This window comes from Notamacropus eugenii, chromosome 2 (assembly GCF_028372415.1).
Source record: "Notamacropus eugenii isolate mMacEug1 chromosome 2, mMacEug1.pri_v2, whole genome shotgun sequence".
NCBI lineage: Eukaryota > Metazoa > Chordata > Mammalia > Diprotodontia > Macropodidae > Notamacropus > Notamacropus eugenii.
The window spans coordinates 341,591,773-341,607,217 of NC_092873.1; the positions used below are offsets into that span (position 1 = coordinate 341,591,773).

Below are 15,445 nucleotides of genomic sequence, written 5' to 3' on the forward strand. Positions count from 1 at the left end.
GTATGGAAATCTCTTATTCTGTGACTGAGGCCTGAAGGCCAGGCTCATGTTAGGCAATCCAAATGTGGCAGCCTCCTCTAGAGGCACAGGGGTGTGAGTGAAGTCAGGACAGGGAGAAGGAAAATACTTCAAGCCCTAGGGGTGGACTCGGGTGGAGGCTCTGCCTCTGGCACCTTGGCTACCTAGCTCTCTCCACCCAGCCATGGAGTAGAGTTGGTGAATGCCACAGCACTTTTCCTGCTGCTTCTTCTGAACCTGATCCTCATCGGGAGGCAGGAGCGGCTGAAGCGTCAGGAGGTAGAGAGAAGGCTTCGAGGAATCATCGATCAAATAAGTGGTAAGGACAAGGGTTGATCCTTCATGGTGGCTAGAAAGGATGCCCTGGGATGTTAGAATCTTGGCCTTCTCCTCTCTTACTGCCATCCTGACCTTTGACCCCCTAGGCTGGCAGCAGGTTTGCCTTGGTGTTTGTGCCTGCCCTTAACCCAGTTCTCAGAATTTTAATTTAATGAAAATTAAATAATAATATAAGATCCAGCTCCAGAGCCAGAGACCCATGATCCTTTGTAAAGATTGTATATGATGTAGTGCCACTTGATTGGTTTGGATGGTAAGGATTTAGCTGAGCTTTGAAGGGTGATTCAGATTTGAGTACGTGTTGAGATGTGGGGAGGACATTCCCTGAGATAGGCAGGCAAGCATGAGTAAAGGTGGAAAACACAAGAATGAGCTTGTTGGGTTTGGAGAAAGTAGAGACTGGTCTGATTAAACTGGGGAGTTGTCAGAGACTGCATTGCTTCCTTCCTCCTCATCTTTCCAGATGCCCTCAGGGATGGTAAGGAGGTCAGGTGGCCAAATGCCATGTATCCTGATCTTCATATGCCCTTTGCCCCATCCTGGTCCCTGCACTGGGCCTACCGAGATGGACACCTGGTAAATCTGCCAGTCAGCCTTCTGGTGGAGGGAGATGTCATTGCCCTGAGGCCAGGTCAGGAATCCTTTGCTTCCCTGAGGGGGATCAAGGTAACTCAGGGTTTTTCTTCCCCTTCCCTGGGGAATGTTGTGGGAGTAGTGGGAGGATATCAGAGTTTATTCCTGAAGCTTCAAGGCCATAGCTAGTTCCTCAGTTTCTCAGCAAGACTTTGGGCAGGATAGGGCAGAGTCTACTGTTTATTACCTGTCTTCTTATCCCTGCCCTCTCCTTTCTGCTATCTTTAAACTGCCAGGAACCTTAAAGGACCCTATCGCAACTGCTTATTTGCTTTCTGATATCCTTATTACCCAAGGCAATCTCTCCAGTGGTCAGCAATTATTAGAGGATCTATGGCTATAAGTTAGGATTCTGTAGGGCTGGCTGGGCACTGACATTTTTGTCTCTTTCCTCAATTTTGCACCATGTTCCTGACAGGATGATGAGCACATTGTCTTGGAGCCAGGTGACCTGTTTCCCCCCTTTTCTCCTCCTCCCTCTCCACGGGGGGAGGTGAAGAAGGGACCACAGAACCCCCAGCAGCACCGGCTCTTCCGAGTTCTTAAGACCCCTGTGTTGGACAATATCAGGTGAGATTGGGCAGAGCAGGTTGCTGCCCTTTTCCCGTCAACTTTCTCTCTCTCCTGTGCTTATCCTGAGGGGAATTTTTTAGCTCAAGCACTTTCTCTCTTCCCAGTGTGGACTTTTTGGAGACATTGGTCACTGGACTGACCATTGTACCAAGAGAGGGGTTTGGGGGAACCTGCCAGGCAGGGGTAGGATTAGCGACTGGCTATTTTGCCAGCTAATGGTTCTGTCTGGGGGCCTAGCGACATGTCTGTGTGATGATTCTTGGCTAGCTGGGTGAAACCTGGCACTGAGGTTGCTCTTTCCCTCAGATGGTGCTTGGACATGGCCTTGGCTCGCCCAGTGACTGCCCTGGACAATGAGAGGTTCACAGTGCAGTCAGTAATGCTGCGATATGCAGTCCCTGTGGTCCTGGTGAGTGGGAAGAGGGGAGGGTGGCTCAACCAAAGGAGCCAGGGGCGTGATGGATTGGGCAGACTCTGCCTGTGCATGAGTTTCAAGGGCTAGATGGGGACAGGAGGCAGTGTTGCCAGGGATCCTGAGAGATGAGCAGGCAAATTTGGGGAGAAATGAAAGGCAAGAGTGGTAATTGAGAGTGTAGGCTTTGCTCCTCATGCCTGAGGAGGCTGGAAAGTATTGAGATTGTCCTTTTCCCAACAGGCCAGCTTCCTTATCACTAATGCCCTGCGCTTTGTGTTCAATGCTCCAGGGATCACTTCTTGGCAGTATACCTTACTCCAGCTGCAGGTAGTGGATTCTTTCCTTTGAGACCACTTCTGGATGCCTCTGATATACCCCTCACCAAAGGGCAGCCTTTGCTCTGATTTATTCCAGGTGTGGGAGGGTCTTCCCCATTGCTAGATTTTTTTTCTTATGGACTGGGGAGAGGCAAGATGTGATCATCTTTTAAATGGGAAGACCAAGAGACGACCATCTTTCAGATGTGACATGAAGCCAGAGTCTCATACCTAAGCTCATACCTGAGTTGTACTCTTTCCATGGTTAGAAAATCCCCCATGGTGGTACTCACCTCCTACTCTGGATTACTGGGATGCTTTATACCTATGAATTGGCCACATAACTAGACAAATCCCTCCCTTTCTTTCCCCTCCTGGGCCAGTACAATAGATCTTTAGGATATAACAGAGGTGGGGGTTTTCTTTCCCCAGGTGAATGGTGTCCTGCCCATCCTCCCACTGTTGTTTCCAGTCCTCTGGGTACTGGCCACAGCCTGTGGGGAGGCCCGAGTCCTGGCCCAGATGAGCAAAGCCTCACCTAGCTCTCTGGTAGGTCTTCTGAGTTTTGAGCCCGATAGCATCTGAGGTGGAGAGGGAAGAGGAGAAGAAGGGGTTTAGCTATCTGCTCCAGGGATGTATCTTAGGCTCCAGAATCTGCTTTATACAGTAGGATCAGACCACTGTGTTGGGTATAGTTGGTTAGTTAGCCCAGGAGGACCTAACATGAGGTCCTGTACCATTAGTGATTCTTCCCCCTCCCCCAAAGTTCTGTTTTGGGATCCAGAGTGTCTACTGGTGTATGCTCTTCCAAAGGAGCTTAGGGCAGGGCTCTTGTTGCTGCCAGCACTAGCTACTGCTTGAACCTATCCTTTCTGTTTCACTGAAAACAGTTTTTGTGTCTTGATATAGTTGGCCAAGTTTTCAGAAGATACTCTCAGCAGCTACACAGAAGTGGTCTCCTCTCAGGTCTGTAAGCTAGAATGGTGATCTCTTTACCTTCAAATTCTTATTATCTGGTGTTGTTCTCTCCCCTAAACCTTGGGAACTTATTCTCCCCTTCCTGACCTTGACCTGACCTTCCTCTCCTTGGGCTTTTGTGGTCTCACAGAAGCGAGTGGACTGAACCTGAGCCCTTTCCCCCTGAACCAGAGAAGCTTTGCATTAAACTGATCATTCTCCATCCCTTTCCTTCCTTGGAATTCTTCCTTTGAGCTCTAGATTCGATCCCCCAAAATCTGAGTCCCCAAATCCTCATGATCCTCACGATGTCTCCTTTTCCCACCAGGAAATGCTCCGTTGCATCTGGGGCCACTTCCTAAGGGTGATCCAAGGAAAGTCATCTACACTGAGCTACAGCTCTAGCTTGCTGCACAGCTTGGGCTCTGTAACGGTGAGAATCACCCCTGTCTGAAAAGAGAGGCCCTGAAGAGCTGGGGTGAGGGTGGGATACTAAAGGAACCCCACACTTTGAGGGAGAAGCTCCTGTCTCCTAATAATAGTAATAATTATAGCTAGGAATGTAAAGTACTTTAGAAATATGATCATTTGATCCTCACAACAACCCTGAGAGGTGGATGCTATTATTAACCCCATTTTATAGATGAGGAAACTGAGGCAGGTAGAAGTTAAGTGATTTGCCCAGGTTCACATAGCTAGAAAGTATCTGAGGTAGAATCTTCCTGACTCTAGGTCCAGTACTAGCCATTGCACCACCTGTGTTTTCTGCCCCTAGACCAGAGAAGCTTTGCTTTAGATCAGTACTTCTCTGTTCCTTCTCTCCCCTGGAATTCTCCTTTGAACTTTAAAGTTCTCAAGACTTGCACGATGCCTTTCCTTCTCTGTGGTCTACAGGCCAGCTGACGTTTAGATGCAGGAAGATACTTTTCCCTTTTTTCTACTAGTCACAGTGTGCCATGCTCAGGCAAGGGTAGCATCAGGCACTTACCTTACCAGACCCCTTCCTACTACAGGTGCTGTGTTGTGTGGACAAGCAAGGAATCCTGTCCTGGCCCAACCCGAGCCCTGAGACTGTCCTGTTCTTCAGTGGGAAGATGGAACCACCTCACAGCAGCCATGAAGACCTGACCGATGACTTGTCCACCCGCTCCTTCTGCCATCCTGAGGTAGAGGAGGAGGTACGGCCGGCTCCTGTAGGCCCAAATTTGGGCCAGGCTGTTTAGTGCCTGGAGCCTGGCCAGTGGCCTCAGGGAGGGTGGAAATTGACTGGAGGCAAAGATGTGGCCCCTGGGGCAGATCAAGGAGGGTAAAAACATTAGAGGGAACAACTCTCTTCTGCAGTTAATGGGAAGAAAGAAGGGAATCCCTGGGGCCTCTCTCTCAGCCCTCCCTTTTCACATTTTCCTTAGCCCCATGAGCGGGATGCTTTGCTGTCTGGTCCCTTGAATGACACCTTGCACCTCTCCAATGAGCAGGAGAGGGGTGACTGGCCTGGGGATGGTCCCAAAGCACCTGAACCTCACCCTCACCGAAGGCTGCATGGGCGTAATAAACATCCCTCTGGCTCCAATGTGAGCTTCAGCAGAGACACTGAGGGTGGGGAAGAGGAGCCATTTAAGGTGAGGGGAGAGAAAAGAATAGGGTAATTCTGTCCTTTCCCTTGGCCTATTTTCCAAAGAGAAAAAGGCAGTGGGTCCCTTAAAACCTTTTTTCCGAGTGAAATAATATCTTTTAACCTTTCCTTACCTCTGGTCCTCCCCCCTCAGACCATTCTACACCTTTCTTCTTTGGTTTTCTTCCTAATGGTTTTTTGTGTCCTCCTTGAGATTCAGAGGGCAGGATGGGAGGAGATAGAGAGGGAAACATGGAGGGGATGATTGAGGTAGGAAGATCCATGAAATCTCTCTGATCCTTCAGGCTGCCTCTTGAACAAGGAGGCCTTGAGCTCTGACTGACTGTCTCTGGTAGAGTCCTGAGAATCCACTTCCCTCAAGCTTGTGAGGAGGGCGCTGCCTGGAGCAGTCTGTGCCAGACTGATGGATATGTTTCCCGTCTCTCTCTCCCTCCTTCCTTCCCTCCTCTCCTGCCTCAACTGCTCAATCAGGCTGTGAGTGAAGGGGATGCCTGTGAGGCAGATGACTTTGTGTGTGACTACCACCTGGAGATGCTAAGCCTGTCTCAGGACCAGCAGAACCCCTCCTGCATCCAGTTTGATGACTCTAATTGGCAGCTGCACCTCACCTCCCTCAAGCCTCTTGGCCTCAATGTGCTGCTGAACCTCTGCAATGCCAGCGTCACCGATCGCCTCTGTCGCTTCTCTGACCACCTCTGTAACATCGCACTCCAGGAGAGCCATAGTGCTGTGCTGCCTGTACATGTGCCCTGGGGGCTCTGTGAGCTCGCCCGACTCATTGGTATAGAGCTTGCCCTCTCTACTGGCAGGAACTGGGGTGGGAGAACCATAGGCGGGGCATGTCTGGATCCTGAGAGGACATTCATTAACTCAGGAAACTAGCTGACATAGGGATAGCCTCAGAGCCCAGAGCTAGTGATTCCAGACCAATTGTAGTATTTGTACACTGTTTGCATCTCCTTTGCATGACAAAATGAACCCAAATCAACCTTACTTCTGCTCCTTTTCATGTACGTTGCCTCTGCTATGTGATTAGGTTGGTTTGGTCCAACCTAGAGATATGACAGGAAGATAGATGTGTTCAGCTCAGATAAGCTTTGCGGAGAGGTCCCTTTCTGGAAGCCCTGAGCTTTTCCTTCCACTCAATCTAATACAGGCTTCACTCCTGGTGCCAAGGAGCTCTTCAAACAGGAAAACCATTTAGCACTCTATCGCCTTCCCAGCCCTGAGATGGTGAAGGAGACAGCCTTGGGAAAGCTATCTCGTGTTACCAAACGGCGCCCACCACTGAGCCATATGATCAGCCTCTTTATCAAGGACACAACCACCAGTAAGCCTTCCATTCTGTTATGTCCCCAAGCCCAGGCATCCTTGAGGTGGGAAGTGGGGCCCACCTACTCCAAGTCTGTTACTAGAAGGGAGATGGTGGCCCTCCCTGGTAGCCTGGTTTACTGCTCCTGGTCATTTAAAAAACCTGTGGAGAAGAAGCTCTGGCCATTATTGGCTATTTCTAGAGAGGGAAGGGGAGAGGAGGCCCTGGATTCCCCAGGATCAGTCTGTGGCAAGCATCAAGTAGGCTTTGGCTCACTGGAGCTTCGTGGAAGTGGACACGGACTCCAACAGTTCAAGTTCTGAGGATCTCATTAGAAATCTAGAATAGAAGCCTCTGGAATTTCCCCCACAGATATAGCCACCAGCCAGTAGTTTTCACTACGACAGTGCTGTTGTTTCAAGGTAGTTTTCCCGGAGGAACTGTGAGGACCATTGAGGGATGAGCTATGTGCCTTAGTGATCAGAGCTGAGGATGCGATGGGGATGAGGTTTCTAACCCTTACCTGGTTAGAGGCTTTGAAACACTAGTCTTCCTGTTTTTCTTCAACTTGTGGAGAATGTGAGGCCTGAGGTAAGTAACTAGTGATCACTGCTGATGGAGAATTATCTTGAGTTTAGGCAAGTTACCTGCAACCAGGAGCTTCAGGATTGCTTTGGGATGATGGAGCTGCTTGCCCCTGCTTTTCCCCTCTGGCTCTTTGACACCAGGAATGCAGCACATCTTTGTAAAGATGGCCTTGTTGCAGAAGCCTCAGAACTCTGGGCCCCACACATCAGAGATGGTTGTGGAGGATTTCCATTCTGGAGTCTAGAGCTTGTTTGTAAGTGTTGGCCCTGTCTGTCACAGGCACTGAGCAGATGCTGTCCCATGGCACAGCAGATGTGGTCCTGGAGGCCTGCACAGACTTCTGGGATGGAGCAGATATCTACCCGCTCTCTGGCTCAGACAGGTGGGTGACTGAGGGCCCCCAGGGGTTAGAAGCAGCCAGCCCCTCTGCCCAGCCAGCTGCAGTCATTCTCTTTTCTTCTCTTTCCCTGACAGAAAGAAAGTGCTGGACTTCTACCAGCGAGCCTGCCTCTCAGGCTATTGCTCAGCCTTTGCCTACAAGCCCATGCACTGCGCCCTGTCCTCCCAGCTCAATGGCAAGTGCATCGAGCTTATGCAGGTGCCTGGTCACAGTGCCATCTGCACCTCCTGCGAGCTTCCTGGTACCATACCCATCAAGCAAAACACTCGCCGCAACAGCTGGAGCTCTGACGGTACTGGGGCAGCCTCAGGGCCTTCTCTTTGATTTCTCTCCTAGGGGAGACTGAGTTAATCATTGTCATTGGCCTGACCCTGTTGGTCCAGAGGGTAACCTTCAAGGCTGGGGGAAGCTCAGAGAGGATCCTGGCACTTGTCTGCCTTCATTCTGTTAGTGTAGTATAATGGATTTAGAGTCTGATAGACCTGGGTTCAAATCCTGTCTCTGCCATGTGTGAGTGGCAAGACCTTTCACCTGTCTGACACTCAGTATCCCCATCTGTAAGATTAAGGGTTTGGACTGATTTCTCAATTCCCTTTTAACTCTTGATGTATGAAGGCCAGTTTTCTATCCCCTGCCTGACCAGATGCTCCTCTCCTCCTTGGACTATTCATGGAATCTCTTGCACCCAGGAACTTGGGAATTAAGCAGTTTGGATGTATAGGGTTGACTGGGGGAAAAGGACACCTGTGTCTGCACAACTTTCTTCCACAACCTACAACTGACTGATGGGTGTCTTTTATTGTCTTTTTTTTCCTGTGTTACTTGTGTGTTTGTGTGACTGTCTGTGTCTTGTGTATGCTGATGCTGACTAATGTCTGTGCACTTGCTATGTACATGATGCACTGAATGTCCGTGTTTGTGTGGCAATCCAATGTGATATATGGCTCTTGTGGCTGTATCTTGCCTGGGCTGTGTGCATTGGTTGCACTGCCTAAAGAAGGGATTGGCGAAGTGATGGAGAAGGAGGATTGCATGCAAGCTCTGAGCGGCCAGATCTTTATGGGTATGGTGTCGTCCCAGTACCAGGCCCGCCTGGACATCGTGCGCCTCATTGATGGGCTGGTCAATGCCTGCATCCGCTTTGTTTACTTCTCCTTGGAGGACGAGCTCAAGAGCAAGGTGGGACTCGTCTTTTCCCTCCTTTAGCCACCTGAGGCGAGCTGGCTTTTCTTTTCCTTTGTTTCCCTATCATTTCTGTTACCTCTTCCTCAGGTGTTTGCAGAAAAGATGGGCCTTGAGACAGGTTGGAATTGTCACATTTCCCTCACCCCCAATGGTGATGTTCCAGGCTCTGAGATCCCACCTTCTAGCCCCAGTCATGCTGGCTCCTTGCATGATGACCTGCATCAGGGTGAGGACTCAGCCTCTTGGGTTTGTGGGAGGAGAGTGGTTAGACGGGAAGGGACAGAAGAGGGGCAGGATTCTCCTTGGCATAACTACCGCTAGACGTAGCCCCTGTAATCATTTATTTAAAAGTGTTTTCCCCTGTTCAAGTGGCTACGATTTTTTATCATCTGACAAAAGCTGACCTCAGAGAAAAGGAAGAGGAGACTTCCAGGTACAAAGTCCTGAACTTGGATGGTTCTGAAACCTCTTGAAGGAAGTGCTCGTTGTTAAAGATGTGGAAAAGAAAGGGCAGAAAACTTGATCTTTCAACTTCTGGTGATTTGGTTCTGCTATTGCAGTGTCCCGAGATGATGCTGAAGGGCTCCTGCTCATGGAGGAGGAGGGTCACTCTGACCTCATCAGCTTCCAACCTACTGACAGTGACATCCCTAGCTTCTTAGAAGACTGCAACCGGGTAGGGAAGCTAGCCTGGCTCCCTGTGGACCGTCCTGGAGTATGGACCTCCCATATCCCTCAGTCTCCCCACATGGTTGATGTGTGCACAGTTCCAGGCCCGTGTAAATTGAACCACTATTATGGAGGGGTCTGAGGTGTGGGGAGAGGCTTGGGTCTTGTTAGGGGCAGAGAGACCAGAAGAATCTCATTCATTCATTGAGTGCCCCAAACTGGGTCCACTTATATTTCTCTACCATGCAGGCCAAGCTGCCTCGGGGTATCCACCAAGTACGCCCACACTTACAGAACATCGACAATGTTCCTTTGCTGGTGCCCCTCTTCACTGACTGTACCCCTGAAAGTAAGTCTTGTTGCTCAGGCAACTTAGGCTGCTTTCCTTGGGGAGAAGGAGCCAGACCCCTTGTCTTTCTGGGGTTTAGTTCTTACTAGGGTGTGGAGAAAGGTAGTGCAGGGCTCAGTAAATTCTGGGGGGGCTAGTTGACTGTAGTTCTTACAGATTTTATTATAACACCTCCTATTTTTGACTAAGGATCGGGTAAGAAAAGATAGTATACAAGTGAAAGTTGGTGCTTTGGAATTCTTATTGGACACATCAGGTGTCAAACAGGCTCTAAACCCGAGAGAAGTAGGGATCAGTCAGTTAGAAAGCTTGAGGAAACTTTGACTGCACCTCGCTCTGCATCCTTTGGCCAAGTCAGTTCTTGGGCCTAGGGTTTCCATCTCAGGGTAGAGATAAAGCCACCGGGCACAGGGAAGTAGGGGAAGTTAAATTTCCTGCTGTGTTTGTGCACTGCACTGCCTCAGCTCATCAGCAGATGTACTGAGATCATGCAAATGCCTCTGGCCATTGTACCATTTTCACATCCTATGGACTTCCTGGCCCCATACCCTTTGAGCAGGACACACACCTGCTGCAACAGCTGGAGTGATGGGGCAGTCTCTTTCTTGTCTTTGATTTACCCCTACAAGGAACAGCCTCCATTGAAGTCTGTTATAAACTATGGAGGGTCCTCTTTGGCCCAAGAGAGTTAACATTCCATTTCCCCAGACAGCTGTTGTATCCCTCGCATTCTTTCTGATGCTGGATAAAAGGAGCCTCTTTCCCCCTCCTCAGCAGGCTAGTCAGGGAAAGGAAACCAACGAACCTCCCTGCCAGCCCTACCAGGCTTTATTCTTTCTGCTTTGGATCCCTTGTGGTATTCCTCATGCAAGTTGAATAAAGGAAGAAATTTTCCCCATTAAAGTAAAACTCCTAGTGAGGTTAAGTCTCAAGTTGCAGTGATGTCCTGAAGTCTCTTTTTCTGCCCATCTTCTTGGTTATATGCACGAAAAAAAAGAATCAAAGCTTATCTGACCATTTCATATTAGTACTAAATTTGTCTCATTAAAGGAGTTGGGGTAGAATATTTTCTTTTTCACTTTTTGAGAATATTTTCCATAGTATAGGTATTAACTTTTCTTTGAGGTGTCATAAAATTCTATATCTGGACCAGGGTCACTCCCTGCTCTCCCCCCATCACTTTTTGGTGGTTTCCTTACAACTAGTTCAATTTCTTTTCCTTTTTTTTTGTTTATAATCCTCAATTTTGCTGTCATCTGACTGTATAATTTGTTTTATTTGTTGTGATTTCATCTTGTTTATTTTTTAATTTTATTAATTTGGTTTTCCTCCTTCTTTATAGTATATTTGACCATTTGAAAAATGTGGTTTATTTAATAAATTTATTTGGCTCCTATATATTTGAAGATGGCCCCTAGTTCAAAGCCATCTTGTTGACTCTTCCCTAGGTTTCTGTCTGTGAGGAAAATGACTCCAGCAGGGGTCTTGCTCAGTGGAGTTATTTTATTGATGGGTGTAGAAGGGTGTTATGGTAGATGTGGGTCATTAGAACCTGGAATCCTGTAAGTTGTAAAGTCAGTATAGTAAATAAGTGTAGATACAATGCTGTGAGTTTGCCTGGCTCCAGGAGGGTCATGGGTTACCTACTCCCTCACTCTTAGACCTTCTGACCTAGGAGTAGAAGAATATGTCTTGAATAAATGTCATAGTATCTAACGCTGGGTTTTGTGAATGAGTATCCTAGATCTTTTGTTGACTGTCTCTTGCTGCTCCCTTTTTCTTCAGCCATGTGTGAGATGATTAAGATAATGCAAGAGTATGGCGAGGTAACGTGCTGCTTGGGTAGTTCTGCCAATCTGCGCAACAGCGGCCTCTTCTTGCAGAGCGATATCAGGTCTGGATAAGCCACAATTCTCGGACATGGCCCCAGGGGTTGACCCCTGTCTCCAAAGGAGACCACAAGTGGATTGGGGTGGTGGTGATGGCAGGAGGGGCAGTGTTAGAAGGGATGAGAATGTGCCTGCTCTCTGCCATGCTCACCCACTTCTTGGCTTGTGCCTGTTCTTGGATTGTAGTTGCTAGTACTTTGAGTGACCAGTCAGGGAGTGAAAGCAAAGGGTCTAGGCCCAAAATCTTGCTAGGAGACAACAAATCTTTGTAGGAGAGGACCTGATGCCTTCTTTCTCCTCTTAACCGAGCAGCATTGCCCTGGATCCCCTGTATCCGTCCCGCTGCTCCTGGGAGACCTTTGGCTATGCCACCAGCACCAGCATGGCCCAGGCCTCCGAAGGCCTTTCTCCCCTGCAGCTCTCGGGGCAGCTCAACAGCCTGGCCTGCTCCATGTCCTTTCGGCAGGAAGAGAGCATCAGCATCATCCGCCTCATTGAGCAGGTGAGGATTCAGGATTGAGCAGACCTCTTCACTTTCATCTTTCTTAGGGCCCAGCAGGGTGCCTTAAGCAGAGTATGTGTTTATTAAGTTTTTGTTGAATTGGAGTGAGAGGGACAGTTGTGCTGCTGGCTCTTGGTTCAGGCTTTCCACCATGTGCTCAGAGGAGCCCAGGACAAGCCTAGGAACCAGGTGACAGAGGGTAGGTAAAGGTCATTCCAGTCAAAGAGATGATTGATTCCCACACCTGTCGGTTCTCCCTCGCTCTGAGAGATCTGGCCTGATTCTCTCTGCAGGCCCGGCATGCTACGTACGGTATCCGAAAGTGCTTTCTCTTCCTGCTGCAATGCCAACTGACTCTAGTGGTTATCCAGGTGAGGTTGGAGCAAGGCAGCAGGTAGTGCTCCTCTACTCCCCTGGAGGAAAATAGAAGGCTACAGAGTTGTGGTTGTGAGTAGTTTAGATAAGGGTGGGAGCCTGGTGAAGTACTTTCATGTCCTTGGATGCTCTTCTCCCCCCAGATCCCTCTGTACCTCCCTTTACAGCTGGGCTAGGTTATGACGGGGTAGTGCCACAGATCCTGAAGGTTTATCCTCTTTTTCATTTCTTTAATCCTTGTTTCCGGATTATTTTCCTCTGCCTAGTTCCTTTCTTGCCTGGTACAATTGCCACCACTCCTGGGCACCACTGACATCCTGTGGCTGTCCTGTTTCTGCTATCCACTTCTAAGGTGAGAAGCTTGTTGCATCCCAGAATGGGGCAGAAGGCTCCCCGGGAAGTGTGGGCTCCAGGGTGCAACTCCTCTGGGGCAGGTGTACGTGGCCCGTTGGAAAGTTCCTGCCCATTTCCTCACCTCATCTTCCTGGTGGTTCATGTCCTGTTCCTTTTCCCCTTATGGGATGCCCTGGAGGCAATCCAGGTCGGGATGGTGAGTGTTCCTGTGCTTCCGGAGGTTTTGGCCTGGTCTTTGTCATCCCTCAGGATGAACTGGGAAAGTGAAGCTCCAAAGAGCTGGCCATCCCCTGACCCTGCTGTCTTCTTTGCAGCGTCTCCCTGCTGGGGAAGCCTCCGCACAGCTCTGTCATGTCTGTAGCCACAGGGAAGAATCTTCTTTCCATTCCCAAGAAGGTAGGTGAGGCAATACCCCCTTTGCACTTGATTTAAACCGATTCCTGGGTTTCCTAAGTTCTCAGTGGTGGTGAATGGTGTAAAGTAGATTGGACAAAACTGGAGGCATCTGGAGATAAGGAGATATTTTGGGGGGGATCCGTCTTCTGGTCAGTTAGTGCCTAACTGATCCCCTAGATGAAATGTTTGACATGGGGGTCATGGACATCAGATGCTTTCACTCTTCATCCATACTTGGCCATCAGGCTGTTTCTTGGCTGGAGTTGGCTCAGGGCTGAGCAGGAAAGGGTGGCGTCGGCTGATTGGAGTGGTCCTGTCCCCTGTGAATGATGGCACCTCTTCTCCCACAGACTCAGCACTACTTTCTCCTCTGCTTCTTGCTCAAGTTTAGCCTGACCATTGGCTCGGGCCTCATCTGCTTTGGCTTCATCCTGCAGAATTTTTGTGAGACTGCCCAGGTCCGAAACCATACTAACTGTTCCTCTATCATGCTGAGCAGGTACGCCCCACGCCTGACCTCGTACATCACTGGTAACTGTTCCTGTGAGGGGACTCCTTGCTCCTTTACCTCTAAGGGGACTCTCCCTTTCTGCCTTTTTTACCCTGTACTGCCTACCTCCTGTGCCCTGCTTTATAGATGTGCTTCCTTCTGATTTGACAGTAAAACTCCAAATTGGTTTGGTGACTTTGCCAGTGGGCTCCTGCTGGCCCAGAAACTCACAGCTGCCCTGATCGTCCTACACACTGGTGAGTGTCCTGACCTCTGGGAGCTTCTGGCCTGGTCCCTCCAATATTACCATATGAAGACTGACAGTAGCCGCCTTGGCTGAGTTACATGGGGAGTAGGTGACCAAGGCTAGTAGTAGATTCTGAGGCTCTTTTGTCACACGCCCCCCCAACAGTGTTCATTTCCATCACCCATGTACACCGCACCAAGCCCTTGTGGAGAAAGAGCCCCTTCTCCAATCTCTGGTGGACCGTGACAGTGCCTGTGGTGTGAGTACCTCCAGCTTTGGGGAGTGATGATTTGGTTGAGGGTCATCTTGAGAGTTGTTGTTAGAAGTTGGGAATTGGTTCTGGATCAGGTGTCTGGGTCTGAGTCAGGGTTTGAGGTGGACGTTTGTGATTTCAGGGGTCACACAGGTACAGATAACCAACTCTTATCCCATGAAAGATTGGGGAGCTGGTGAGGATTGTACCTCAGAGGCTCTGTCTTTGCTCCTTCGTTAGACTTCTGGGGCAGCTTGTGCAGACAGTTGTGGACTTGCAGCTCTGGACAAATAGGGACAGCGGTATTAACTTTGGCCTGGCAGATGTGCCCCTCATAACCTGGCTTCTGGGCTGCCTCTCCCTCATCCTTGTGGTAGTCACCAATGAAATTGTCAAGTTGCATGAAATCCGGTGAGGAACAACACGGGTCTAGCCCCCTCTGAGATCAGTTTGCTAAATCTGTTCCTAACGACCCATAAACCTTTCTCTACTCACCACTTGGTCCACCTACTTTCCTTGTTCTCTTCCCGTGTCCTAACCCTCTGTTCATCTTGTACCATCAGGGTTCGGGTCCGATACCAGAAGAGACAGAAACTACAGTTTGAAACTAAACTTGGCATGAACTCCCCTTTTTGAGCTGCTGGATGCAATCACCTTCCTCTGGCCTTGCCATCCTCACCTTCTTGGGGACTTTCTGCCTGTCCCCTCCACCCCCCTACCACTTGTATGTTTGGGGCTTCAGGTTATGACTACTGGAGAGATGATCCTTGGGCCCTTTAAACTAATACAAGGTAGAAGGAGCAACCAGGGCCTATGGGTCAAGCCTTCCTGCTCTGTTTCTACTAGACTCGAGTCTTCCACTTCTCCCTTTACCACATGCTTTTGGAGGAGTCCTAGAGCCCAGCAGGGGCTCAGCCAGTCCTGGACTTTTTTCTGAGCCCAGCCTGGGGTACATTTGAATGAAAAGCACCTTTGTAGAAAGGGCCCCTCACCTGAGCCATATGGCACAGATCCAGCTTTCGAGGCAGAAGCCCTACCTAAGCAGTTACCCTGAGCTCCTCCTTAGGTGGTGATATTGAATGCTTGGGGGGATTTTTGCCTCATCTTCCCATCTCTAACTCTACAGAAGACAGTAGCCACAGGCCCTCCTTTAATGTAGTCTTCCCAGGGCTGGGGCGTGGCTTCTGAGCCTCCCTCCAGCCTTCCCCATGCTTTCAGAGGGGAGCTTGCAGTTCCTGCCTTCCTTTCTGTGGGACTGAAGATGGAGAGCAGCCCTGGCCACACCCCTACTAGCTGGATGCCACTGCAGGCAGCGTTCCCGGCCCTTCCTCCAATGTCTTTCCTATGTGAGAGTGTTTTTACTGGTGTATATTTTCTATCAGAAATGAGCCTTTTGGAGATGAATGTAAAAACTCCATTTGTATTAAAACTTGTAAATTGCATCTGTTACTGACTGGTATCTGAGGGAGAGCAGAGAGGGGCCAGGTAGGGGATAAGCCCACAGGCGAGACCAGGATGTAGAGTGCATGTAAAGGGTGAAACCTTAGTCTA

General features: G+C 49.5%; 1 protein-coding gene across 8 annotated transcripts in view; it reads left to right on the forward strand.

Moving 5' to 3' along the window:
* The window catches only part of TMEM94 (transmembrane protein 94), a 46,366-nt gene extending 31,030 nt beyond the window's left edge, over positions 1 to 15,336 (forward strand). For 3 of the 8 annotated variants that reach the window (XM_072645683.1, XM_072645682.1, XM_072645678.1), the window contains exons 5-32: positions 201 to 337; positions 821 to 1,023; positions 1,409 to 1,560; positions 1,870 to 1,972; positions 2,219 to 2,305; positions 2,728 to 2,844; positions 3,205 to 3,261; positions 3,581 to 3,685; positions 4,266 to 4,430; positions 4,662 to 4,871; positions 5,357 to 5,666; positions 6,042 to 6,215; positions 7,065 to 7,167; positions 7,260 to 7,477; positions 8,183 to 8,364; positions 8,458 to 8,596; positions 8,931 to 9,046; positions 9,289 to 9,388; positions 11,174 to 11,282; positions 11,590 to 11,779; positions 12,073 to 12,150; positions 12,421 to 12,506; positions 12,823 to 12,904; positions 13,255 to 13,403; positions 13,566 to 13,651; positions 13,807 to 13,900; positions 14,135 to 14,305; positions 14,458 to 15,336. In XM_072645683.1, coding sequence (XP_072501784.1) covers positions 201 to 337; positions 821 to 1,023; positions 1,409 to 1,560; positions 1,870 to 1,972; positions 2,219 to 2,305; positions 2,728 to 2,844; positions 3,205 to 3,261; positions 3,581 to 3,685; positions 4,266 to 4,430; positions 4,662 to 4,871; positions 5,357 to 5,666; positions 6,042 to 6,215; positions 7,065 to 7,167; positions 7,260 to 7,477; positions 8,183 to 8,364; positions 8,458 to 8,596; positions 8,931 to 9,046; positions 9,289 to 9,388; positions 11,174 to 11,282; positions 11,590 to 11,779; positions 12,073 to 12,150; positions 12,421 to 12,506; positions 12,823 to 12,904; positions 13,255 to 13,403; positions 13,566 to 13,651; positions 13,807 to 13,900; positions 14,135 to 14,305; positions 14,458 to 14,530 — 3,796 coding nt within the window. In that variant the 3' untranslated portion in view covers positions 14,531 to 15,336. The remainder of the gene's footprint in view (positions 1 to 200; positions 338 to 820; positions 1,024 to 1,408; positions 1,561 to 1,869; positions 1,973 to 2,218; positions 2,306 to 2,727; positions 2,845 to 3,204; positions 3,262 to 3,580; positions 3,686 to 4,265; positions 4,431 to 4,661; positions 4,872 to 5,356; positions 5,667 to 6,041; positions 6,216 to 7,064; positions 7,168 to 7,259; positions 7,478 to 8,182; positions 8,365 to 8,457; positions 8,597 to 8,930; positions 9,047 to 9,288; positions 9,389 to 11,173; positions 11,283 to 11,589; positions 11,780 to 12,072; positions 12,151 to 12,420; positions 12,507 to 12,822; positions 12,905 to 13,254; positions 13,404 to 13,565; positions 13,652 to 13,806; positions 13,901 to 14,134; positions 14,306 to 14,457) is intronic. The other 5 variants (XM_072645679.1, XM_072645684.1, XM_072645680.1 and 2 more) reach the window with 5 other exon arrangements.
* Positions 15,337 to 15,445: the final 109 nt, after the last annotated feature.